At 43.7% G+C, this 27,558-nt stretch overlaps 1 protein-coding gene across 1 annotated transcript in view; it reads left to right on the forward strand.

Annotated features, from left to right (window-relative positions):
* RAB10 (RAB10, member RAS oncogene family) overlaps positions 1 to 27,558 on the forward strand; it is a 41,783-nt gene that overhangs the window by 8,909 nt on the left and 5,316 nt on the right. The window contains exons 2-4 of the mRNA XM_048516318.1: positions 9,858 to 9,918; positions 17,544 to 17,682; positions 23,926 to 24,015. Of these exons, the coding sequence (XP_048372275.1) occupies positions 9,858 to 9,918; positions 17,544 to 17,682; positions 23,926 to 24,015 (290 nt within the window). The remainder of the gene's footprint in view (positions 1 to 9,857; positions 9,919 to 17,543; positions 17,683 to 23,925; positions 24,016 to 27,558) is intronic.

Consider the following 27,558-nt stretch of genomic DNA (forward strand, 5'->3'; position numbering starts at 1 on the left):
TTAAGTTCACAAGCAGCATCATGGAGGTGTCTGTCTTTCTTCATTTAGTAACCAAAGGTAAAATGCCTCAAATTATGGAGATCAGGCTGAAAGCTATCTTGGCAAGTATATCTGAATGGTTTATAAAGCCATCTATCCCAGAAGTGATCTCTATTGTTTCAAGTAAAACGACCTTGAATAAGAAGATCCTGGAGGGGAGTTCACAATAGTTTCCCCCAGCTCTGAAGCTGACTTCTAATGCAGTTTGCTAAAGATCTTAATCAGGCATGTCAAGCATATGGTCTGTGGGCTGCATTCAGTTTGCCAAGGGCGCTCATGCAACCCATGAGACAACTTCCATCAAGAAAATGGGTGATTTTTTTTAAAGCTGCATGTTGAGTAACCATGTATTTCAGCTGTGAAGGGTGGCTTAGAAGAGTCAGCTTCTGTTTGTTGTCAGCCTGCCTGGGACTTACCTCCGAAGGCAGTTGTTCTGACTTGTAGGTTTAGGAGCTCAAAGTCTACACTGTAGTTGTTCAGGGGTAATCCCTGCTTCTGAGAAAAATGAGTTTTCCAGTTTTGCTTTCTCCTTCAGCTATGGTCTATAAGAACTTCCATGAGAGGAAGCCATGATCATCACTTTGCTGAGCAAAACTGCCAAGCTTACTCAAGTAGTCGAAAATTGTTGCCTGTCAGTCTTGTTGTGAATGAATCTAACTTGGCTCTTTTAGGACTGGCACAGCACAGGGTTGCTTTTTTGGTTTTCATCTCTCTGGGTGGCAGTGGGATCCTCAGGCAGGTGAGGCGAGTGAACAGAGCCTCAGCTACGTGCCACATTGGCCGCAGTGAGTGACAGCATTGCATGCTGCTACCATCTTTTCCTTGTCACCTCCTGGTCTTTTTCCCCTCCACACCTGATTTCTTCTTCTTTCCTCCTTTCCTCCCTTACTATCTTGTGGGGAGGGGTGGGCCACCATGAGAGAACCCAGGACTGAGTCAGGTGGCAGGACTAGACATGCTTACCAATATCAGGGCAGAGTTAACAATAGGATGTTTTGGAGGAGATTTATTCATAGGTTCGCCATGAGTGGGAAGTGATGTGGAGCTTATGGAAGATTACCAAACTGATGGTGGTAGGTGATGTGACTCAGAGGTTGGAACCATGAATATAACCCCAAATGTCTTTTGGGTAGGAAATTCGGTCCTTCTTCAATTTGAATTTGACATCCCTGGTCTTAATGGTACATCTGACTGAGTATGTGTTTAACGGGCAGCAGTAGGCGTTAATTTTAGTAAGGTATTTTAAGATGTACTTTTAATTAATCACTTTGTTTTGATATGTTGCTTACCCTGAGGCTCTTTGACTGGAAATGGCTAAGAAGATAAATTGTTACCCTGCAATAAATTGGTTTCTTGGGGAGCGTGATGGGAACACCACTTGCCCTTCAGAAAAGAAGCAGCCATTATTAAAATATTCTTGAGCATTCCTCCCAGGATTCTTTAAACTGTTGAAGAGGATCCCCTTCTCAATTTAAAAGGGGTCTTTAGTAGGTGGTTACTTGGAATCAGAATCAGAAGGAAAAGCTCTTCTTCCAGTTCAGGTTAAAATATATGGACTGTCATTAAGTGCCAAGGGGACAGCCCCACTCGAGCCTAAAGAATCTGGGCAGGGGAAGCATTGACCCCATCCCCAACTTACTGTCCTATATGAGGCACTAAGTTTGAGAAACAGACTGCTGGATCATTCTTCTCTTCATCGTAACAACTGTCTGCCACACTGAACCTTTGCACCTGTGCTCTGCTCCACTATGATGAAAGGGCTCTGTGGCAGTGCAAAGGCAGTGTGCATACCCAGCCCTATCTCTTCTTTTCTTTTCCTTTTGGGCAGTTTGTCCCTTGAATATACAGAAGCTGCCTGTTTTTGTTGTTGTCATGGTTGGTTGGGTGTAGCTGATGTACTAAAAGAAATAATTAGCGACAGCCAATGCTGAGTGTGGTAGTGTATTTCATAAGCAACTGTTCTCCATCCATGTGGCTACATAATTTTGGAACTTTTCCACCTTTGTAACAGATTCTGTTGTGTTTTAATGTTCATTGAGAAAGGATAAAGAAGAGCTCCCTGTGGCCTCATCTGTAGAAGCTCTCAAGGAAAGATTCTCCTGCCATCTTTGAATTACTAACTGAATGTTTCATCCTCTGGAATGACTTGAGAAAAACTTGGAATAACCGTTATTGTTAGTATTGGGGCGTGGGGTGGAAGATTCTTTAGAGCAGCTATATGGATGTTGCCAGACGCAGTGACTTGAGGACCATATAATCAGAAAGACCTGGACCAGGATGTATTTGTCTAAATCACTTTATGTATCAGCTAAAGAAGGTTGCTGGCTAAGCTTCTTCCTGAACTGAATTTCATTTCTAGATCTGAAGTCCTGAAGGAAGCAAATTACTGCCATAACAGTTTCACATTAGACATTCCAAAGAAATTCCAGGCACTAAGATTCTTAGTAATATGAACAATAATAAAATCAACATAAGAAATTTAGAAACAAGGTCTTAAAAAATGAAGCTAACTACAAAATGTTGAGGTTAAAAGTGGGGTGAATTTGATTTAAATCACTACTCTGTAAGACTATGCTTATCAAAAGGTTTCACTTTCATTTTTACTGTCCCTCCCTTCTCTCACTTCCTTCCTATTCCACTCCAAACAGGCCTCTGTTCTTTGAACTTATTGAAACTTGGCACTTGTAAGGAATATGGATTTGCAAAGGAACAATGGGAATAAGGACTTTTTTTCAGCTGCGTATTTATTTTATAACATTTTTACTGGGAAGAAGAGGCATTTTACCTCTGCATACACAAATTCACCATTTTGAGAATTACAAAACCAAGCATGTGTGATAATATCTTCTAGATCAGTGGTTCTCAACCTTCCTAATGCTGCAACCCTTTAATACAGTTCCTCATGTTGTGGTGACCCCCAACCCTAACATTTATCCTTTTTACAGATGGAGGACACTGATTCAGAGAGTCTTAGGTGACCCCTGTGAAAGGGTCGTTCTACCCCCAAAGGGGTCCCGACCCACAGGTTGAGAACCACTGTTCTTGATGGAAAAACTGCCTGAAATAATCTTAAAGAAACCTCTGGAAGAGCTGACATAGTGAATGGATTAATTACATTCATTTACCAAAGATTTGAACATTGGATGACTATATAGTTTAATGTTACATAATTAAAGATTAATTCTTGTTTCATTATGAATAACTTTTGGATTATAATGTATATTATAATTTAAACTATCTCTAGGTAGATTTTTCCCCTCAAATGGCCTATTCTTTTTTAAAAAATCCTATTTAATTTTAAAATCCAGTTTTTAATTTTTTTAATCCACCCTGGTTAAAAGACCCCAGAAGATTAAAAATTAACTAAAGGTCTGGGTGAGGAGATATTTCTGACTGACACTTGAAAGCCGGTAAGGTAGGTATCATGTAGGCATCAGGATGGTTGTCCTTCAGCTGGGGAGCCACCACTGTGAATGGTGTCCCCTCCATTGTCCTCACTTATGTGGATGATGACTCTGAGATCAGGTTTGATTATTTTGGGTACCAGGAATGATAGTACATTTGGGTGAAGGCACTCGATGGAAGTTTACAGGAGGGGCAGCAGAAACTTGTCAAAGAATCATGTGTGTATTTTGTATATAACACGGTTAGAGTTGTACCAGCTTTTCCCTCCCTAAACAGGTTTGTTTTACTTAGGATCCGCATTTTGATGACAATGCATCAGTGAAACAAAATTGTCATTGGTTCTGGTGGGTTTTTCGAGCTGTGTGGCCATGGTCTGGTGGATCTTGTTCCTAATAGGCGAAACATTCAGAACAAGGTGCACCAGATGCAGGCGAAACCTTAGGAACAAGATCCACCAGACCATGGCCACACAGCCCGGAAAACCCACCAGAACCAGTTAAATCCGGCCGTGAAAGCCTTCGAAAATTATCATTGGTGGGTGAGCTAACTGTCCATGTGAATCAACTATATCAGCACAGAATTGGAAATCCTTGATTACTTCAGATCCTGTCTTACAACTTTGCCTTAATTTTCACATGAAATGTACATTGGCCCATCCTTTCTTCTTGGGGCATTATTTTGCTCAGCCTTGCTAGGGTGTGGGACAGAACAGCTATACTAGGTGTGGCACATACAGTTTAATATGTGGTGGCTTTTCTTTCAAATATTTTAGATTACTTTAAAAATATGGTAGAAATGAAAGACACCGATTGCTGCGATGACTTCAATCAGTAATTTAGAAGTTATACATATAGAGAGACTAATTATCATGTCCATCTTACTCAGCATTTGTTCCCAACATTCCCTAGTCAGCCTGGAATAATTAAGTGGGTTATTGCAGGCATATCAGTTCTATCCCTGGCATCTCCCATTAAAAGTATCAGGTGGGGATTAGTGTTGTGGAAAACCTCTTCCTAAGAGAAAGGAAGTGAGCTCCAGGATCTTTCATTTCCTTTTTCCTCTGTTCATGATCTCCTGATTCTGAATACAGCTGAAATTCATGGGCGTGAAAGTTACTTCGTTCCATTTTAACAGGGTTTGAAGCTAATCGGCAATCAGTTATTTTATTGTTCTAATGTTTGTTGGTTACTGCTGTTTGAATTGGTAATTTTATAGTTGTTCGCCACCCTGAGCACAGCTGGGAAGGGTGAGGTATAAATATAAAAGTAAAAAACAAAAAAATTAAGATGTAAATTGCAGCTAAGATTGTGGCAGGAATTCTCACTAGGTGGCTAGCAAAATATTTTCCTTTTTTTAACTTGGTCAGAACAATCTCTGAAATGTCGTTTGTTCACTGATTTGAGATTGATTCGATCAGTGTAAGGGTACTAACTTATGACTGTTTTCTGCCCAAAATGAAAAAATATCCACTTAGCAAACAGGAATGGAGAGAAACATATCTTACCAAGACATGGTTCTGAAGATGTCATCTAAAGATATGGGTGAAATATTAGGAGCAAAAACTACCAGACTATGGTCACACAGCCCAGAAAACCCACAACAACCAGTCAGGAATTGTTCCTTTTCCCCAAAAATGTAGCGAAGAAAGCCTTGGTCAGCTGTGTTATGTTTCTAGGTTCTGAGCTGCAAGTTAATACATTAACAATGTAATCTCATGTAGCACAGCAGTCTAAATCAATTGAAATAATCTAATTTAGGCCGGAGTAATTCTATTTTGTTCTACTACTGAAAGCCATGGTCAGTTTCATCTTCCATGTGGTGGATGAGCAGTGCTATTAATGCATATATTGGAAGGTGCACAGTATTGGGCCTAGGAACTGTGACTTTTCTTTGTGCATTTTCTTTGCATGTAGAAAGTCCCAGGCAGTATATTTGGCATCTCAATTGAAAGGATCTGGTGTTAGATGATGTGAAAAACCTCTACCAAAGATCCTGGAGAGCTGTGGCTGGTCAGAGTAGATAAGGCCACATCTTGATGGACAAGTGGTTTGGTTTGGTATTAGGCAGCATCATACATTTGTGAACTTGAATTGAAATTGACAAAGCCTGGAGCTGTACATTTGGGTCTTGACTGTGAAGAGCAAAGGCAGGGACGTAGGTATAGATTTTTTATGGGGGGGTTCGGGGGTGGGGCCACACCCCCCCCCCCCCCCAGGGCATGGCCATGCCTCCCCAAGCCCCCCCCCCCAGCCTAGCACTTATAAAAGCAGCTCTCTGAGGCCGGGGATGGCAGACTCCCCTCCCCTGCCCCCCACCAGCTGGGCTCCCAGCCGGCAGCTCCTTCTGCCCTCCCCTCTGGGCAGAGGCATAGAGGGAAAATGGAGCCCGGTGCAAAATCTGAGCCCCCCCCCGCCCCGGCAGCCGCTGTGATGCTGGAATCCACCCCCAAACAGCATCACTTTCAATGGTGTTTAAACTAGAGAGCCCAAATTCTCCTTTTAAATCCACCTTAAAGGGAGAATCTGGGATCCCCACTTAAACAACATTGAAATCGATGCTGTTTTGGGGTGGATTATCCCCCACCCTGAAACAGCATCACTTTCAATGTGGCGTAGTGGTTAAGAGCAGGGGCATTCTAATCTGGAGAAACCGGGTTTGATTCCCTGCTCTGCCGCTTGAGCTGTGGAGGCTTATCTGGGGAATTCAGATTAGCCTGTGCACCCCCACACACAGCAGCTGGGTGACCTTGGGCTAGTCACAGCTTTTTGGAGCTCTCAGCCCCACCCACCTCACAGGGTGTTTGTTGTGAGGGGGGAAGGCAAAGGAGATTGTAAGCTCCTTTGAGTCTCCTACAGAAGAGAAAGGGGGGATATAAAGCCAAACTCTTCTTCTTCTAAACTGAGAACCTCAGATTCTCCCTTTAAATCCATGCCGAATGTGGTGGATTTAAAAGGAGAATCTGGGGAAATTTGGAGGGTGCCTGCTGTCAGGGGTGCAATTGTTAAGCTAGAAGCACCAAACTTTCCAGGTATCTTTAAGAGACTCTTCTAATGATACCACCCATGTTTGGTGAAGTTCGGTTCAGGGGGTCCAAAGTTATGGACCCTCAAAAGTGTAGCCCTCATTGGAAACAATGGAGGATGGGGACACCCCCTTTGGGAGTCCATAACTTTGGACCCCCTGAACCAAACCGCACCAAACCCGGGTAGTATCATTAGGAGGGTCCCCCAAACAATCCCTGAAAGTTTGGTGAATGCGCCCCCTGCAGGCCAAAAACCAAAAAAACCAGTAAAAATGTTTTAAAAACCCACAAACGGGGGGCGGAGCTTCGGACATGAATGGGGCGGTTTGAACCCAAGAACCCCCCCTTACCTACGTCCTTGACCAAGGGGTAGAGGAGGAGAAAGAATGCTGCCATTTGATTGAACAGCACCTGCAAGCTAACATGTCTTCTTTTAAAAGAAATGGCTGTGATAACTAAGACTACTTGATCTTCATTTACCCAGCTGCCATTACAAATAATTCTGCTGTGCAGATATGAAACTCCTCACTATACTGCCTAAAAGTCTTTCACAGAGTCTTTCTCACAGAGAAACTCCTCACTATACTGCCTAAAAATCTTTCACTCTACAAAAAAAATTCAGCCTGAACAAAGTAAGTTCTCAACATCCTCCTAATAACAGCTAGGATTTCCAGCTAGTCATTCAACTGTGTCTATTTCCAGACTTCCTACAGTCTACGTAAAGAGGGCATCAGGTGACTTCTCATGATGCAAAAGGTTTTATCTTATTTTGCTGTTCAGTGTTCTTCAACTGTTGCTTATCATATCTCTGTATCCTCTTTAACACATCATATTTCAGTTCAGATAGACACTTCCATGCCTAGTCTGGTTGTTCTGTAATTCTAGCTGTTATGTTTAGTTGATATTGGCATAGCAGTGTAACAGTTAACAGCACTTGTGGAAGGTTCATTTAGAAGGTTCATAACTTCTGTTTTAATTTAAAACTGATGAGGTACTGTAATTCTTCATATTTTCTACATTTAAGGATGAAGTTTTGTTGAAATACTGTGACTGTACTTATCTGAGTCCTCATTAGATGCTATGGAATGTGGAGATACCTTTTCTCATGTAAGTGATTAGAGAGCAGCGGTGGCTGGCACATGGGTCTGATCTATATGTGTGTGCAAGGTACCCTTGAATGCTGGTGGCCTATTTTATTTATTTAAATATTTATACTTCACTTTTCCTCTTGGCTGTAGAGGAAAGGTAGATATAACTGTTTAAGGAGTAAAGACTGTGCCCCTGCATGCTTCTTGTCTCTTCCTAGAGAGGCATGTGGCTGGCCACAGTTGCATCAGACTGCTGTCTTACCAGAGCTGTAATTTTGGTTGTGAATTGAGTGGGGGAGGAATCACAAGGGACCTGATGTACATGACAGTGAAATGCTCATGGTTCCATGTGACTCATGATTTGACATGTAGAATGGAAGATTTCCATTAATTTGCAACCGGATAGAACTTGCACATGACATTACAGAGACTGGATAGGACTTGCAAATGACATCAAAGGGGCTCAAGAAGAAGACTGAAGCTATGCAGAATAGGATTACCCTACTGAACTGGAATGCTAAAAATAGAATGAAATTTTAATGGCACTAAATGCATTTGGGAAACAGCTGAACTGATTGACTGGGATTTCGTGACAGTGAAAGAATGATTTCTGGAGACTGTGAGGAAATCATTAATTCTGAGATGCACACTAATACACATTTAGACAAGTCTGAGGTTTTGTTTTGTTTTCTGCATAATTCAGATTTTGCTAGTTCAGGAGGCCCATTATCACCACTATGTGACCAGTGCTGGAATGCTTATTTTAAAACGAGATTTGGTGTTCTGTTTTGTATTGTACATTTTAAATATTGATTTGTAAGCTGCCTTGAACCATGAAGAAAGGTGGGTTATAAATATAAATATTCGGCTACACATTCTAGCCCTTACGATTGCATACGGGAAGTTGAATTCTCCCTGTCTGTGGGAGTATAATGTGTATATAGCTGTAATGGTCAGCCATGAACCTGAGCCAGGAAAGGCTACTGACTGTATTGAATGAAATCCTTCTACCACATATGAAGAAGTACAAATCCTTTGTACATCGTACCAGTGAGGCCACATCTGGAATTTGTTCATGGAAAATGAATCCAATTAGAACAAAAAACTTTTAAAGAGCCCTGCTGGATCCAGGAAAATATTGCAAACAATGTCCAGTGAGATCCTCCGTGGAAGACATAAGCCTTTCTTGCTCCATGGATGTTTTAGTAAGAGTTTAGAGGAGGATGGACTAAAAAACTCTTTTAAATATTTGTGCCAGTTTTCCAGTAAAAAAAACTGGAAAGGTTGGGGAGCACTTAAAAAAATAAGAATCTTTTTTTCTTTGGGGAATGAATAAAAGGCTTTTAAACACAATTATGAAAGAATCTACAGCATTAGATAATTCCTGAATCTACTATGTGCATATGCAACATATTTTAAAGGGTATATTTAAATGTGCTTAATTTGTTCTCACTTAACATTCTGTAATGCATGGAACAATAAAATATTGAAGAGTTCATTATTTTTAGTGTTATGCAGTTTAACTCTGTATCTAAATAAAATGAGATTATGGGGACAAACTTGTTTTCTATTAAACTTTTATTCTGACTTTTCAGGAAAGAAAAACCTCAAGTGTTTAACCTTTCCATGTGCGTGTTTATTTCATTTATGTTCCACTTTTCTCCCCAATGGAGAAACAAGGTGGCTTATAACATTCTGCCGACCTTCATTTTATGGTTGTTATTACCCTGTCAGGTTAAGAGTGTGACTGGCCCAAGGTCACCCAGCAATCCAGAGTAGGATTTCAGCCAGGGTCTGCCTGATACTAAACCAACACAATAACCACTAAATCATGCCGGCTGTCACACAGGGAAGATTCTCAACCCATTGTGTTAGTTGCTGTTTTCTTGCATCCTTCTCAGTTCTTATATATCTCTCTTTCTTCATAATGATCCTATACAAGGGATAAAAGATTTGCCTTTTCTCACTATTGTGAACTAGTGCTGACTTTTCCATCGAGCTATTCATCATAATATCCAAGCAGATTACAGAGCATTCCCAAGATTATAAGAGCAAAAGCTGGCCTACATTGGGGGAAAGGGATTTCTGTTCTGTTTATCTTAAAAGGATGTCCCCTGGGAAGGTTTAAGAATGTGGTTTTAGATCTTGGCTAACAAGAGCTGTGTATGCTGATCACCAGCATAGAGTAGTGATGGTGTGGTAGTTTGCATATGTATGTATACAAGAGGTTAGACAGTTAAATAGTTTTTCTGGGCCTGCTGTAATACTTTATCGCTAAATCTGCCTTTTGCTTATTTTCACAGGGATAGATTTCAAGATCAAAACAGTTGAATTGCAAGGAAAGAAGATCAAGCTACAGATATGGTAAGTGACACTGCTGAATTTGCTATGTAAAGGGCTAAGCCAAAAGAAAGGAGATAGGCTACTTAAGCACTCCTGGCAGTATCAAAAAGAACACACTCTTGCCACAGTGAGATTTTGGTGGATTTCATTGAAGAGGATGAAAATGTTCACCTATTCAGGTAGAAGGCTTCACTTTCTAAATTGACTTTGTCTTCTGTGACTCATCAGACTAATTGTACAACCGTTGTGGTTTCTTGCTTGTTACAAGATGTCAGATTGGCTGAGGGGAAACAATTCAAACAAAATAGCAACCATTCTCACCATAAACCTACACCCTCCCCGCCCCCCATCCTCAATTTTGCTTCCTTCCTCAAAGTACTACTTTGGACCACAAAATGAGAAATCTTTTGGTGTGGCCTTGCTTGCCTATTGGACATAGGTCATGTTAACAGAAAATTGCATTAGCTAAAGGAATGAAAATGACCATGTATCTAGGTTTAGTTTTATGTGCGTGTTGGTATTTGAGAAACAGAATGGCCATATGTCATTGCCTAATATCCCTGTAAGGTCAGGTGCTTTATCAAATTGCTTGATGGTACTTAAATTTACTAGCAAGTAGTAAGGGCGTAAAAATATGGTATGGTATGGTAATTTAATTTCTATACCACTCTCCCCCGAAGGGCTCAGTGTTAAATTAGTGTTAAATTAAACCATAACATTTTGGAAATACAACCTCTGCTTTTCCCATGCGCAGCCTTCTTGAATCATCTGAGAAGCACTCCCTTCTGGGTCAGTGTTTTCTTTTTCTTCTAGGTAAGCAGTTAACAAGTTCACGGGTGTTTTGTTTTCTGAATGATCATTTTCTGCAATATAAAGGTTTTCCTTTTTTATAATTATAGAAGAGAAGAGAATTATTCAGAGGCCAAACATTAGATAATTGCTTACCCAGAAGAAAAAGGGTAAATTGGCTCATGATAGTTCCTAAGAAGGCTTTTGGTTCCAGTATACTATTTTGGTTGTTGCTGATTCAGCAAATCATATATGTCAAGTTGAATCAGGGCAGCTTCTTTAAACTTATTGGTTCTGGTGGGTTTTCCGGGCTGTGTGGCCATGGTCTGTAGATCTTGTTTCTAAGGTTTTGCATGCATCTGTGGCTGGCATCTTCAGAGGTGTATCACAGAGGGAAGTCTGTTACACTGTGTCCAGAGAGAAGGGAATGTTTGGTGTATATATCTTTAAACTTAGTTCCCCATCAGCATCTTAGGTTGGAAGATAGAGTCTCTGATAGAAGGTGTTTTTGCTGCTTATCTGCAGCATTTAATTGTCCAGCCACAGTTTCCAGTTTAAGGACTGGGTCCTGGAATAAATAAGGCACTGGGAAGTACGAGCCAAGTGTTGCGCCAGCTGCATTGGCTCCCGTTTGAATTCCGAATCATCTTCAAGGTGTGGATTCTGACCTTCAAGGCATTACGCGGTCTGGGACCCTCGTACCTTCGGGACCGCATCACCCCATATGTCCCTACTCGGCCTCTGCGTTCAGCAGAGGCCAATTTGCTGGTGGTCCCCGGCCCCTCAATGATGCGGCTGGCCTCTACACGGGCCAGGACTTTCACAGCGCTGGCCCCGGCCTGGTGGAACACCCTCCCACCAACTGTCCGGGCCCTGCGGGACCTTGGTGAGTTACGCAGGGCCTGTAAGACTGTGTTGTTCCACCGGGCCTTTGGAGTGTCCAGCCACTGATATGGTGCCCCCCCCACTGCTCCTGCTTTGGCACTGATACAACAGAGCTCCTCATATTGAGGGGCCTGCCGTCCCCCCCTCTTGGGGTGGGTTTTTAAATTGAGCCTGGACGCCTCTTGTTTAATTTGCTAACTGTTAGCCGCTGTTTTTATGTATTTTAAGATGTTTTATTGACGGAGCCTATGTTTGTATTGTACTGGATTTGCTCCTTTTTATTGTTTATATATTATGTTGTTCACCGCCCGGAGCCCTTTGGGGATCGGGCGGTATAGAAATTGAATTAATAATAATAATAATAATAATAATAATAATAATAATAATAATAATAATAATAATAATAATAATAATACTTGTCCATTGTAACTGCATACAGCCTAAGAAAATAAGGAACTGTCTTATCCACAGTTAATTTTAAAATATTTTGAAACATTTTGTCCTTCTCAGAGTTTAAGACTAACATCAATTAAAAACCCTCGTTTTTAAACCATCACAATGCATAAAAATGTCAGATAGAAAAATGTTCATAAACTTCATCTGAACGTCTAAAGGTTTTTTTGACCCTGCTAAAAGCTAACATCAATGAGATCCAACAGACTTTCAGCAGGAACTCATTCCGCAATTAAGAGGCAGCTGCATCAAGGGCATGTCAGTGGGTCATGACAAGCTGTGCCATGACATTTTGATCAGCATATCCTAACTGGCGTGTGAGTTCATAAGGGGAGAGATGGTCCTTCAAATGTATGTGTCCTTGAGTCATGAAGGGCTTTAAAGTTAAGCACCAGCACCTTGAAATCAACTTGGAAGCAGCTTTTCCCATTTAACAAATAGGTGGTCATATTCTGAGCATGTTATCATATACCAGCCTAGAAGTTTTATAAGTACAGCAAATTCAACTTTGTCCTGGAGGGTTGATAGGCTATGAATGTGATACAGAGGAAAAAATATTTTGTGGCAGTCACTGTTTTTTTCTAGCAACAATACAGGATCTAAGAGGACCCATAAGCCTGGAGTTTGCTAAAGGTAACTTGGCACCACAGATTGGATCCCTTCCAGTAACTCAGACTTCCGTAACAGCCTCTCTTTGTCTGGATTTGGCTACAACACCCCCCCCCCCCCCCCCGGCTATTAACTTGATCACAGCATCCTGACACTGGCAGACTGCAGTTTCTAGTGGCTTAGCCAAAGAAATATATAGCTGTATGTCATCAGCATATTGGTGACATCTAATTCCTGAGGTTTCAGTTAGTGGTTGAACTTTATTGAAGAGCACAGAACAAAATTCGCATTCCATATTCAAAGTCTAGATCAGATTATTCAAGGTCTCTAGTACTGAAATCTTTCGTTTGTTTAAACTACAAACTGAAGCCAGAAAAGCCTTTCTTTTCATCCCCATAAGCCTCTCCATCCATTGTAATAGAATTATGTGATCTATAAAATCAAAGGTCGCAGATAGTCTCAACAGTTACGGAACGCCTCTGTACAAATGGAGATCATTTACCAGAACAGCTATAGTCATCTCTGTCTTACAGGCAAGCCTGATCCCAGACTGAAACAGTGAAAGGTGTGTTCTTGTTTTATAAGTCCTTACCCCTTCTGTTCTGCCACCTGCTCAGTCACATAGCCTAAAACGTGGAGCTTTGAAACAGGCCAAATTGTAGTTGAGTAATAAATGTTTCTTCAAAGAAAAACTGACCACTACTTCCTTCATGGGGGAAGGATATTTGCTCTCTATCAAACAAGACTTCACAATCCTCCAGTTTCTCGATGCATGATTTAATTGGCCAGGAGGGAGGAGTTATATTGCAGATGGTGGGCTGCACTGCCTCAAGCAATTCCATCCGCATCAGTCAGTGAGACCAAACCAGAACTCTTCATGCAACCCTGATGATAAGCAGGTGCTTCTGCAATCAAAGAATCTACTATCAAAACAGCTTCTAAATCCATCCAGATTATAGGAATCATCCATAAAGAACCTAGCAAAAGCATCACATCTCAACTGAATTTTCCTCTCCAAGGAAATCAGATCTCATTATTAACAGTTCACAAACCACCTTGAACAGTTTTGTAAGAGACAATTCAGCTGTTGTAATAGTAGTAGAGAAAAACACTTTTTCTACTGGAGGCAGGGAACTATGCCAAATGTGTGCATTTCCACTGAGCTATGGCCTCAGTGATAGAAGTTCTCACACAGCCATGGTTGTTACTCAGTAAATGGCTATTTCTTGATATTGTAGAGAACAGATGTCTGCCTTTGCAAAGAGGCTAAGGAGCTGGAGACAAAGTTATCAATGTTAACAGTGTTATCAAAGGCAGTGGCTCTGCGGTAGAATGTCTACTTTGCATACAAAAGGCCCCAGGTTCAATCCCTGACATCTCCTGTTAAAAGGATAATGTGGCAGATGATGTAATAAACTCTGAGACCCAGCAGAGTTGCTTCCACTCAGAGTAGACAGTAGCCTTGGTACGTGAGTGATCTGAGTTGGTATAAGACAGCTTCATGTATTCCAAGATGGCAGGATGAAAAACCAGCAAGTAAGTCTCCTGGGTACGGATGAAAGCATGGAAGGATTTGCAATACAAGTGCCTTCATACTATCTGAGCGCTTTTTCTTGCTTATGTAATGAATCCCTTTATGAGACATAAAGTACCAAATTTCTAGATTTTTAAGATTCTACACCACATACTTTTTAAGATGCTACATGTAGTCCAGGCTTGCTGAGCAGGGTTGGCCCTGGTTAGTACTTAGATGGAAGACCACCAAAGAAGTACCATGGTTATTATGCACAGGCAGGCAATGGCAAATTGTCTCTGTACATCTCTTGCCTTGAAAACCCTACAGGGCTGCCATAAGTCAACTGCAACTTGACAGTAGTTTCCTTCTCCTCCTCCTCCACTACCACCACACAAAAGGTTCTGTAGAGTGGTATCTCTTTTTATCTGCCTTTTCTCAAACCTTTCTTTAAATCTTTTCGGTCACCCGCATACTTCCATCCTTTCCCTCTGTCTTGGTCATTGGCTTGAAGAGAGATTCCAGAAGCTACAAGCAAGAAAAGCTCTTTTCCTTAACTGAGTGCGTTTGAATAAAAACAGGGAGGAATCTTTTCAAAACTGGTGAACAGATAATTTGTCTAATTTTAAGATTGTTTTGGTACATAATTCTTTACAGAGAAGAAGTTGGAGCAAGCATGGGTAAATGTCAATAGCTTGCTTTTTAAAAGGCCACAGTAGATCGACTCTGGTGAAATTCCATGAGTGAAAATGGTGAAAGCTTTTGTTGCTGAGGGAAATAATTCCCCTCAGTGCAGGAAGGACTACGTAGTGTTTCATGGCATTGCAGCACATCATAGTTGTTATATGATCCTCCTGCTATTAATATAAAAGCATTACGATAACAAAACCGCTTCCCTTCTAAAAGCATTACTCCCTTGGGTGGTTGCTGAACTTATGACAAAATTTCCAACTTACCGCTCACCCTTTCAGTATTACTGTCTTGATTTCTCCACCTTAATGTTTATTATGTGCTACAAATGCGGTGCAAACAGATTGGCTGTCTTAAGACTAGCTGAAACAAGTACGGAGATGGGACTCTTCCTAAAGGGGGTGGGAGTGGAGTGGCGGCAGGGAATGGGGAAGCGTGTTGCTGGGAAGCAGTTGGTGTAGCTCAGATTCTTGTCAGAGGAATGCATGAAACTGCCTTATACAGAATCAGACACTTGATCTGTGACAATCATTGTCTGCTTTGGCAGTAGCTCTCCAGGTGAAGGTAAATACCTTCATTTCCTGCCTGATCTTTTTAACTAGATACAGTTTCAGTTGAACCTGGAACCTTCTGTGTGCAAAGCGGATGCTCTGTCACTGAGCCATCATCCCTCCCCTGGTCAGCTTTGATTCTGCAGCGGAAGACAGTGTTATAGGCCAGGCCCAGCCCTGGATTCAGCTCCTACCTCCCATTGAGAGCCACGCTCCCGGGCAGTGAAATCTCCTCCAGCATCACAAGGATCAAATGCAGTGCAACTAAAGATGCAAACAGGCTCAGTGAGATCAACACCATTAATCAGCTGTTGGGTGGGGTCATATCTAGTCCATCTTTCAGGACTGGGAAGCTATTGGGGGCAGTAGAGAGCCCCAGAGAAGAGGTTCAAGGGATAAATCTAGATTCATGAAACTTGCAGGCCTCAGAAAAAGAAAACCAAAAGTGTGGGGCCGAGGGGAGTGGCCAAGGATATTTAAGGTTCATCAATCCCGAGCTCTGGTGGAGGTGGTTGGGACTGCTCCTCTACTGTCATCCAAGCTACAGAGAAAGGGCCAGCAGGCACAGGAGAAACCAAATGGGGAAACAGGGTGATGGTGATTTAAACCTCCCCCCTCACTCCAGAGCTGAGGCTCCAACAAGAGAACCTGGCAGCCACACACACCTTCGTCTACTTGGCAACTGGAGGATACTTGGCGAACCTTCCATGAATGGTCCAGCAGCACAGCCCCACATTGTCCACAGATGACGTTACAAAAAGAGATTTCTCTATCCTATGTACTTAATATGCCTGTTTTGTGGGCATTTCTGAAACCTGTGAGGAACAGCTTTCTGTGAGTTCTTGGAAAATGCTGCAGTCAGGATAGTGGAGAAGCATTGTATTTAATTTGTAGTAAAAATTACTTTACGTTGAAAGTCTTAATTACTTGGGGGGGGTTGTGGGGTGGGAGCAGGCAGGTGACATTGCAGATACAGTAAACTAGCTGAGACTCCCCTGTATTATTGTTATTCCCCTGTATTAACTATTCTGTGTCCAATCCAGTCAGAGGTGGTGCCGACGCAGTCAAAAGATTTTGATTCCTCACTGCAGTACTCTGTGTTCATAAGAAAGATTTCCTTCAAGCAGTGCTTTGTCACCTACTTATACATGCTGTGCTCTTGCACTGCAGTTATGGGTTGGTGTGAAATTTCTTGACAGACTGGAGCTGTCCTCTGGGCTTTGTTTCTATACTGGTAAAATGTCAATCATTGTCATGAGTGTTCTGTGGATGAGGGCCTCTGGATTGCAGGGACCCCTGAGATGTGCAGAGCACACAGTGAAACATACACCCTCTAGAGTCCATGTCAGTGGAGGCCCCCTGCTGCACAAAGTTAGTTAACCAGGGAACAGTCTTCCCTGCACTGAAATCAGAGCCATGGGACATATTCCCCCACTGCCTTCTGGTAGGTAAGAGGTTCCTGAGGTTTTTTCTGTGTGGATTCTGCATTTTGCATTCACAGGCTGCCTTGAGCTTTGGAATGGCAGCCTATAGATGTTTAAAGTCAACATCCAAGTGACTCACTGTGTATTTACTCAGTTCTTACTAAGGAGCTTTTCCTGCTTGCATATTCTAGATATGTATCTATATATCCACAGGACCAGTAGCTGGGCCCAAACCAGCAACTCTTAGCTGCTTCACTGTGTACAGAGGGCCATGTGAATCTGCTTGCAGTCCAGAAATTTCAGGGTTACTGGCTATTGGATAAAGAGGCCTTTATGTTAGGTTCTCTCCTCCCCCCAACATTGCTTATTGAGTAACTCAGTGGCCATCTTATGGAGGTTGGGAGGTATAGAATCTGCCATGGTAAGGGTACTTGTCAACCTACTGTGAATGCATCTACTGGACATAATGTAAGAGAGTAAAATTCTATAGTACATGATCCTTAGAAACATAGAGTTGGAAGGGTCTCCCTAGGTCATCTAGTCCAATCCCATGCAAATGGTAGACTGTATTAAATGGTTCTACGTGAAAAATGATCCGATCTCTCTTTTGATACTGAAGTGCAGCTCAGTTCTTTGTCACTCCCAGCTGCCTGAAATCGCTATTTGGCTGCACTGTTCTAACCTAAGGCGTGGCTACACTGTATTTGAATGTGTCTTTGCTTTCTTTCACAGGGACACAGCAGGGCAGGAGCGGTTTCACACCATCACCACCTCCTACTACAGGGGTGCCATGGGAATCATGCTAGTGTATGACATCACCAATGCCAAAAGCTTTGAAAACATCAGTAAATGGCTCAGAAACATAGATGAGGTGAGAAAAAAAATCAGTGCACAGCAGAAAGTGACCTTTTGGAACCAATCAGAATGTGTTTTTTGCCTGTGCCTGCTGTATATGAAGTCCCTGCCTAAGAGTGTGGCATGATGCTCAGCAGCAAGAATTCATTTAATGTCGTCTTTTATCTAAAGGAGAGAATAATTAGCTCAGATGCTTAGGTAATATTTGTGATATAGAGCTGCTGATGAATTTGGAGTGCAGGGTGCTTGGGTGTCAAATGGGGCGGAAGAAACTGACCCAACTGAAAATGGCTGAGCTCTAATGAACACAAGGGCTTCTGTAAGTGATGACACTTTAATTGCCAGCCTCCTCGGCTTCTTTCTGTTTGACTGTTCTTCATTCATTGACATATTTCCAGATGGACTCCCTGTGGAGGCCAGAGGCTAATAAGTAAGACTGGAGTACAGGGTGCCAGAAGTCTAAAAATGATTTACAAGCCAAATACAGCAAATAATAGGTTCAGTACAGGTATTATATACAACTTCAATAGGGAAATTCTGTAAAGCTTACAAGCAAGAGAAAAACACACAAGAAAAGTGCAGGTTTTCATTTTGTCCCCAGCTTATAAACTTGTTTATGGAATTGCCATGTTGAAATTGTATATGATATCTGTATTGAAATTATTTGCTATATCTGACTTGTAAATCTTTTAATAGTCTTTTTTGTTGTCATTTTTGATTTATGGACATGTTATGGTACAGTCTTGTACTTTCGTTATTACAATAATATTTTGTGTTTCCCATCACATTTATACACACACATATCTTTTGGTATTTTTTATGGTTTTACTGTTATTTTTTAGACTTCTGGTACTCTGTGCCCCTTGTTCTTGTCTTTGAAAGGTCTACTCCTTTTTTGTTTAAAAAAAGACTCAGCACCATGTTTGGCTCCAGGAGAATTTAAATTACTTCTGCTTACTAAAATTTCTTTCTTACCTTCTACTGACCACGGTCTGGAAAGTGGCTTTGGAATCCACAGAACAGCCATAAATAAACTCAGACAGCAGATAATTAGGAGCAACTAGTATTAATTAACCAGATTAATATCAGAGCTGGCTAAAAGTCTTTTTTTGTTTGTTTTTTCTGTAATGACTGCCACACTGGCTTAAGGAAAAATGAGGTAGCACGAGGTATAAGGTGATACTTACTTGGGAAGGAGTCTCTTAATTGATGTGCAGCAGCTAATTACCCCCTCCCCCCCCACTCACTATTACATTAGGGATTTCACCGACTCTCAGCTGCTGAGCAAATTCAGAAGGCAGACTATGCTCAGGATTTAAAGGGCAGGTGTGACTTAAATGGGCATCCCAATATCTGAATTATTGCAGATTTTAGAAGAGAATGGAAGATTGAGAAAAATCATTCAGGGACTCAGAGTCCTGGCTTCCAAAAGCAGTACTTGAGGCAAAACTTGATCCTTGAGCTTCAGTAGAAATGCACCAACTGTTTCTTGTGGAAGTTTTTGTTTTCATTAGTCTAGTGCAACTTTAAGCAACTAAATTTTGGAATGAAACCCTCCTTCACTGTTAGAGACTCACATATGTACCTAGCTACCCACATAGTTATCATTGTTTGGGCGTATCATTTTTCCTGAAAGTTTCTGGAGTCTTTCCACATCTGTATGCGGCGTGTAAGCAAAGATGATGGCCGGGACATCAGGCATTAGCACTGCATTAAGGCCACAACGGGAGAGGCTTTGTTGGAAGGCTGCCTAGAGTTGCTGGAGAGGCCTGATGTTACTTGTGCTGTCAGTCTGAAAAACCTGGGGGAGGGGGTGCGATGGGGCCAACTTAGTGATCTTAGAATTGTTTGAATTTTGGCTACCTGGTAACAGCAGTTCTCACCTCATATTCAATTTCCTGCCAGTTGTTTTCAGACTTCTGAGTTTTATTTGACAATAGACCCCTTCAACAAGCAGGATATATCACTATTTAGAGCACAGGTGTCAAACTCGTGGCCCTCCAGATGTTACAGACTACAGTTCCCATCATCCCCTGCCAGCATGATGCTGGCAGGGGATGATGGGAACTGTAGTCCATAACATCTGGAGGGCTGCGAGTTCGACACCTATGATTTAGAGGCTATTTAGAGAACTTCAGTTCAGTCCATGGAGCAGAACCTTGAGGAGGAAGTGTTTGGATTTATATCTCCCTTTTCTCCTTTCCCTTCCCCCCTCACAACAAACACCTTCTGAGATGGGTGGGGCTGAGAGAGCTCAGAAGAACTGTGACTAGCCCAAGGTCACCCAGCTGGCAGGCGTTGGAGTGCATAAGCTAATCTCGTTCACCAGATTAGCTTCCACAGCTCAAGCGGCAGAGCAGGGAATCAAACCCAATTCCCCAGATTCGAGTGGACCTGCTCTTAACCACTATACCATGCTAGGAAAAGGATTTAATTAGCATGATGTAGCTGCAACTGTGAAAAACATTCCCTCCCAGTAAACCCCCCTCCCCCTCAAAAAAAAATCCCCACCCTGCTGCTGCATTGACTCTTGATACACACCTCTTACTTGCAAGACTTCAGTAGGTATTAATTCTCCTTCAAAGAATAATTTATTTGATTTCAGAGGTTAGGTTTGACATAGGAGCCCTGAAGGAACAGGCCAACGGTCCTTCTAGTCCAACATCCTGTCTCACATAGTGACCAGCCAGTTGCCCTGGAGGTTCAGCAACAGAGCATAGAGGTCTCTGTCAGGTTGCTTTGCTTAAATGTAACTTAAGAACATAAGAACTAGTCTGCTGGATCAGACCAGAGTCCATCTAGTCCTGCACTCTGCTACTCGCAGTGGCCCACCAGGTGCCTTTGGGAGTTCACATGCAGGATGTGAAAGCAATGGCCTGCTGCTGCTCCCGAGCACCTGGTCTGCTAAGGCATTTGCAATCTCAGATCAAGGAGGATCAAGATTGGTAGCCATAGATCAACTTCTTCTCCATAAATCTGTCCAAGCCCTTTTTAAAGCTATCCAGGTTAGTGGCCATCACCAGCTCCTGTGGCAGCATATTCCAAACACCAATCACACGTTGCGTGAAGAAGTGTTTCCTTTTATTAGTTCTAATTCTTCCCCCTAGCATTTTCAGTGAATGGCCCCTGGTTCTAGTATTGTGAGAAAGAGAGAAAAATTTCTCTCTGTTAACATTTTCTACCCGATGTATAATTTTATATTCAATCATATCCCCCCTCAGACGTCTCCTCTCCAAATTAAAGAATCCCAAACACTGCAGCCTCTCCTAAGGAAGGTGCTCCAATCCCTCAATCATCCTCATTGCCCTTCTCTGCACGTTTTCTATCTCTTCGATATCCTTTTTGAGATGTGGTGACCAGAACTGAACACAGTTACTTTCGAGAGATGCGGTGGCTGCAATGTCTTTATAGGGCGCATGCCAAGTGCTACGGTTTATTATCAATTCCTTTCCTAATTATCCCCAGCATAGAGTTTGCCTTTTTCACAGCTGCCATTCAGTGAGTTGACATTCCCATGGAACTATCAACTAAGATGCCCAAATCCACTTCCTGGTCTGTGACTGATATATTACCCTGGCAGCTTGTATGTGAAGTTTGGATTTTTTGCCCCTATGTGCATCACTTTGCATTTTGCTACATTGAACTGCATTTACCATTTCTTAGCCCACTCACCTAATTTATCAAGGTCCGCTTGGAGCTCTTTGCAATCCTTTGTGATTCTCACCACCCTACATAATTTGGTATCATCTGCAAACTTGGTCACCACGCTACCCACCCCTACTTCCAGGTCATTTATGAATAGGTTAAAGAGCACTGGTCCCAAAACGGATCCTTGGGGGACACCACTCCCTACATCTCTCCATTGTGAGAACTTCCCATTTACACCCACCCTTTGTTTCCTGTTCCTCAACCAGTTTTTAATCCATAGGAGGACTTCCCCTCTTATTCCTTCATTGCTGAGTTTTCTCAATTGTGTCTGGTGAGGAACTTTGTCAAAAGCCTTTTGGAAATCCAGGGGTTTGCTAAAAAAACATCCCTTTACATGTGTCATTCTCCCATCTTCTAGCTCTGATTGGTATCCTGCAGCACATTAGATACTTGTTTCATGGCTCCCTTTGTGCCATACTGCAGGACCACAGAGGTGCCTAGATTTGGATTCAGAGCCATTGTGGTGTGGTAGGGAGGAACATAGTATAGTGAGCAGTGGACTCTAATTTGGAGAACTGGGTTTGATTCCCCACTCCTCCACATGAGTGGCAGAATCTTTATGTGGTGAACCGGGTTTGTTTCCCTGCTCTTCCACATGAAAGGTCACTGCTGGGCCCTTGGCCTCGTAAAAGTTCTCTCAGCCCCACCTACCTCACAAGGAGTCTGTTGTAGGGAGAGGAAGGGAGAGGAGTTTGTAAGCTGAAAGGGGTTATAAATCCAAACTACTCTTCTTAACTGTGTGTCAGCACTTGGCAAGCAAAGACTTGAGGCAGGATACTATTTGGGTTTATGTGACTGCCTGACAGTTGACACATCAGTTGCTGAATTCACTTCTGCTGAGTAACTAGGCATAACTAGAGCAGTACTGTTCTCTTGTACTTATTTGCATGAGGTGTTAGCTTGCCTTCAGTCTTTTTAATTATTTGATTTATACCCCTCCCTTTTCCGACAGAATCAGACTCAGGGTAGGAAAATGTTACAATTTAAATTCATATAATAAATTAAAACATTCATCAATAAAAAATCCCTCAATATACAAGACTGGGGAGGCCAGACTGATAGGGTAGAAGACAACAACTAACCAATTTATAGGGACTATAGGAATAGGAAAAAGGGTTTAATAATAAACATAGAGGGGAAAAGCAAAGAAAAAAACAAGTTTGAGGGGAGGGGGAGACAAAATAGGTCAGATTGATGTAACCATTGTTGTCTTCAACCAAAGGCCCAGTGGAACATCTCTGTCTGATTGACCCTGTGAAACTGCAGCAAATCCCTCAGGGCTCTGGTGTCACTTGATTGATAGTTCTATCAAGCCAGGAGCAGAGCTGAAAACGCCCTGGCTCTGGTTGAGGACAGCTAGATGGTCTTTGGGCCAAGGACTACCAGTAAATTGTTTCCAGCTGAGCCGAACATTTCTGATAGGTGTTATCGGAGAGACAGTCCCACAGATACGAAGATCCCAGATCATAGCGGGTTTTAAAGGTTAGAACAAATACTTTGACCTTGATTTGGTATTCCACTTGGAGCCCTAGTGCACCTGACGGAGCATTGGTTGGACATGTGCTCTCCTTGGGGCTATGTGAGGACTCATGCCACTGCATTTCAGACCAGCTGGAGTTTCTGGAGCAGTCTCAAGGGTAGCCCTGCATAGAGTGAGTAACATACAGTGTCAAGGACAGGGTGAGATAGGCAGGGAAACAGTGGCCTGATCTGGCGGAGATGAAAAAAAACACTCTGGCAACATTCATGACCTGTGCCTCCATTGATAAGGATCACACCTAAACTCTTGACAGACAGTGCTGATATTAACTGCACACCGTCAAGCGTGGGAAGAGGGAATCCCAACCCCAGCCCAGCCCAGCACATCAAGTTCATCTTTGATTAATTTAGCTTCTAGTGGCTATGATTGGGTAGCTGAGCCCTTCACCTTTCGCAGTGTTTGCTTGATGGAGCTGAAGCTGACTTGGGGAGGGGGTTAATTCATTCTTGCTTTCAAATAGGAGCGGGTATAGGATTGTGTACAGGCATTGAGGGCAGTTTTCTGGTTCTGCTTCAAGTTAAGGGCTTCAGGGAGCTCATTTGATCCCTTGTAGTGCTGATGTGAAAGTTTCTAAATTGTGCATTTTTCTAAACAACTTTGATTCGTCTTCAGGAAAGCTAGCTTATACTGTACATTAGCAACTCTTGACAATTGCCCGTTCCTTGCCTCTGGAAAAGGACATAGCTGTAATTTGTGTCTTAAGGAAACAGGAAATTAAACTAATTGAAACTAGTGAATAACCTGGTATCTTTAACAGAGCAGAAATTTCTAAGGCACTAAAAGCGCCTTAGCAAAGACCTGTCAAAACTGTTTGTATCTGATTCTGTCCATAGAATATTTTCTCTATTGTAGCAGCCTAAAAATATTATGCAGCCTTGAGTAACAGGTGTGGTCCTCACAAACACTGCAGGATGTGATGGCTTGCACATACCTACATTAATTAATATCTGCTTTCAAATTGGTATGGGGCTGTGCGCAGGCATTAAGAGTTGTTTTCTGATTCCACTCTAGCATGCCAATGAAGATGTGGAGAGGATGCTGCTAGGAAATAAGTGTGACATGGAAGACAAGAGAGTGGTACCAAAAGCAAAAGGCGAGCAGGTGAGTAGAGGCCTGTCCTGAGCCAAGGAGGCTCTAGGCCAGACGTTTCCCCCTCAAGCAATGGAAAGTCTCTGGTCTCTCCTTTGATCGTCAAGCTTGCTGGGGAATTTCTCCCGGAAAAGTGCATTGGGCATCTGCCACATAGGGTGACCTCACTTGAATGGTCACCAAGGGCAGGCAGTTCAGCCATGTCTGGAGGGCTGCAGTGGACTTGTCTGCGTTGAAATTGTTCACAGACACAGCAGCTGTCTGGCTCAGCTCAGTAGGGGTGTTCTACTGGACGTGGAAGGACGTCTTGAATGGGTGTTTCCCAACCCGTTCTCAGGGAGGCAGGATGTAGTTTTTCATCACTTCCTGTGAACTGCTTGGTCACCCAATTCTCCAGTTTAATTCCCTGCCTAACAGGGAGAGCAGCAACTTTTTGAGGCTCTGCAAAAATTTCTGTCTAGTCTCTGTAGTGTCTGTCCTTGTCGTATCTTGACTATCTAAACCTTTCCTGTCTCCCGTTGTTCCCTTCCCCCTCAGTTTTCTTCACTTTTCTCGGCGGGAGAGTCCTGGTCTACCGGACTCTTCCCGCCAAAAAAGGGAGCCCAAAATGGCCGACCGCTTCTCCCCTCCCAGGGAGACCTTCACAAGGTCCTCGGCCGAAAACACCAGGGCTTCCTCCCGCAACAAGAAGGAAGGAAAGCAGCCTCTCCCCCCGAGGGGAGAAAGTTCCCAGCCGCAAAACAAAAAGCCGCGAACGGAGGAACCGCGCGGCAAGAAGAAACGGACGGCGGAGCGTCAGACCCCGGCAGCCGGCGGCGGTGGAGCTAGCCTCGCCGGAGGGCGGTTCTCCCGCACGGGTCTCCCTTGCCCAGCACCGGCATCCTCCTTCCCCTCAGGGGGCCGTTGAGCTTGCCGAGGACCCGGGAGCCTCCGCTTCGCGGACGGATGCCTCAGACCGCCCACCTCCTTCGGCAACGGAGGGCGCCGCCGCGGAGGCTCGCAAGCGTGGCGCGCACAGCTGACTCTTCGGATGAGGAAGGGGAGGAGAGCGATGCCTTCTCCACCAGGCAAGATCGCGCCCACGGCAACGGGAGAAGGGAGAAGGGCTTAGAGTCCTATTCTGCCCATAACCCCAATTCTTGGCATGACGCTTCCCCAGATCAGTTAGTAAGCCTATTCAGGAAAGCCATGAGGGAGGAGATCCAGACCTACCATAGGAGGGAACACGGGGCAAGGAGGAGGAGACGCTCCCCATCTCCCTCCAATCGCTCCGGCTCATCCATAGACCCCAATAGGAGGGGCAGGTCTAAACATAGAGCCATAACCTTCCCAGGGGAAACCGATGAGGAACTAACCAGTGTAGAAGGGTCAGAGGAGGAGTCCGAGCATTTCTCTGAACCAGATGAGGCAGAGGCAGATGCGCAAGAGCAACCCTCCAAATTCTTTAATGTGGAGAACATCTCCAACCTCATCTCCAAGGCCATTGCAGCGTTAGATCTCAGGGATTCCTCTGACGCTGTAGACCCCATAGCCACACCTAATGAGGGCAAACCCCTTAAGGGCGTCCCTAAAGGGAGGAAGGAGATCTTCCCACATCAGGACCGCAACCCAGATTTTTTTGCCAGTCCCGGAATTCTTCCACCGGGGCATTCTCAGAGAATGGGCTTCTCCCACCTCAGGCAAAAACCTATCCTCATCATTCAAAAAATTATATCTGGTTCCTGAATATATCAATAACATGCTCAAGTTCCCCCTGGTCGACGCCCCGGTCGCCGCCCTGCAATCAGGGGGCCTGGTCTCAAAGGACGGAGTAGGCACCATTAAAGACCAATTAGATAAACGTACCGAAGCCATTCTTAGGAAGGCCCATGATAGCCTGGCAGCCTTAACCAAGCTCCTCCTCTCCTCAGCCACTATGGCAAGGGCATCCATCGTTTGGCTGCGTAGAATCATAGAGATGCTACCCCCTGAATCTAAAGCCATCAGAGAGGGGGTGGAAAGAATTCTACAAACTTCCTCCTACCTAGCCGACTCTAACCATGAGGGGCTCCTCCTCACGGCCAAAATCATGGCCAATAACATAGTGGCCAGAAGACATGCATGGCTCAGGGCCTGGCCTGCCGACATGCTATCCAAACATCTGGTGGCAGGCTATTCCTTTCAGGGCAACACGCTCTTCGGACAGGAACTAGAGCAAGTTCTCATCCAGACAAAAGACAATAAAAAGGCCATGCCCAAGTCCATCAGACCAGACCACCCAAATCAGAGTTCAAAAACCCACACCAGTTTCAGATCTCACAAAACTCTTCCTAGGTTCAACCGAGACGGTAACCGTTGGCAAGCCAAGCAAGGTTTTCGCAAACGCACGGGAAACTTCAACAGTTCCTTTCGCAACTACAACAACACCAAACCGGGCAAGACCTTCCGCAACGACAATCCAACCAAACAATGACTACCCGCACATTCCAGTAGGGGGTCGTCTTCAATTCTTCACACATCAGTGGCAAGGAGACCATGTCGATCGGTGGTCCCAGGAGGTCATACAATCAGGGTACTCAATCGAGTTCGCACGCCTTCCCCCTCAACGTTTCCGGGCCTTCCCAATCAACGCCAACATAACCAAGGCACAAAGGACGAGATGCGCTATCCAACATCTGCTCAGCATCAGGGCGATAGAGCCAGTGCCCAAATCGGAGAGATACTCGGGTGTTTTCTCTCACTTTTTCACCGTGCCCAAACGCAACGGGGACTGGCGGGCGATCCTGAACCTAAAATTCATCAATCAACATCTGCAACTTCATCGGTTCAGAATGGAGACCCTTCGATCCATAGTAGAAAACCTCAGACCCGGAGATTTCCTGACCTCCTTGGATCTAACCGAAGCATATCTACATATTCCGATTCACCACACACACAAAAAATTCCTACGCTTCGCGATAGGCCAACAACAGTTCCAGTTCAGGGCACTCCCATTCGGATTGGCCACAGCGCCCCGAGTTTTTTCCAAAATCCTTCTATGCCCCATCACAGCACTGCGACAACAGAAGATCCATGCATATCCATATCTCGACGACATCCTGATCCGCTCGGGTTCGGCCCAGCAAGCAACTCAGGACGTCCAGACCGCTCAACAGGTTCTTCAGAACCACGGATTCATAGTCAACTTGGAAAAGAGCACGATCCTTCCATCCCAAACCATGGAGCACTTAGGAGCTCTCATCGACTGGCACTAAATTCCCTCTTCATCCCAGCGGCCAAAGTTTATGTCGCTTCCAACAGACTCTTGACCTCCATCATCTCAGGGGGAACAGCACTCCCTCCTCCTCTTGGCCCGAGCCTGATGGGATTGATGGTGTCCGTTTTTGGAGCATGCTACATTTGGGCCAGATTCCACATGCAAGACCCACTGCAAATTTTTCTAAGCCCATTCCAATACCAGATCATAATGAAGCAAAGATCGAACTGTGAGGCCACCCCCTCGACTAAAGAAGGAGCTCAGATGGTGGACCAACGAACTCCAACCTCTCCAAAGGCAAAGTTTATCTCCACTCAGAC

This window comes from Sphaerodactylus townsendi, linkage group LG01 (genome assembly GCF_021028975.2).
Source record: "Sphaerodactylus townsendi isolate TG3544 linkage group LG01, MPM_Stown_v2.3, whole genome shotgun sequence".
Classification (NCBI taxonomy): domain Eukaryota; kingdom Metazoa; phylum Chordata; class Lepidosauria; order Squamata; family Sphaerodactylidae; genus Sphaerodactylus; species Sphaerodactylus townsendi.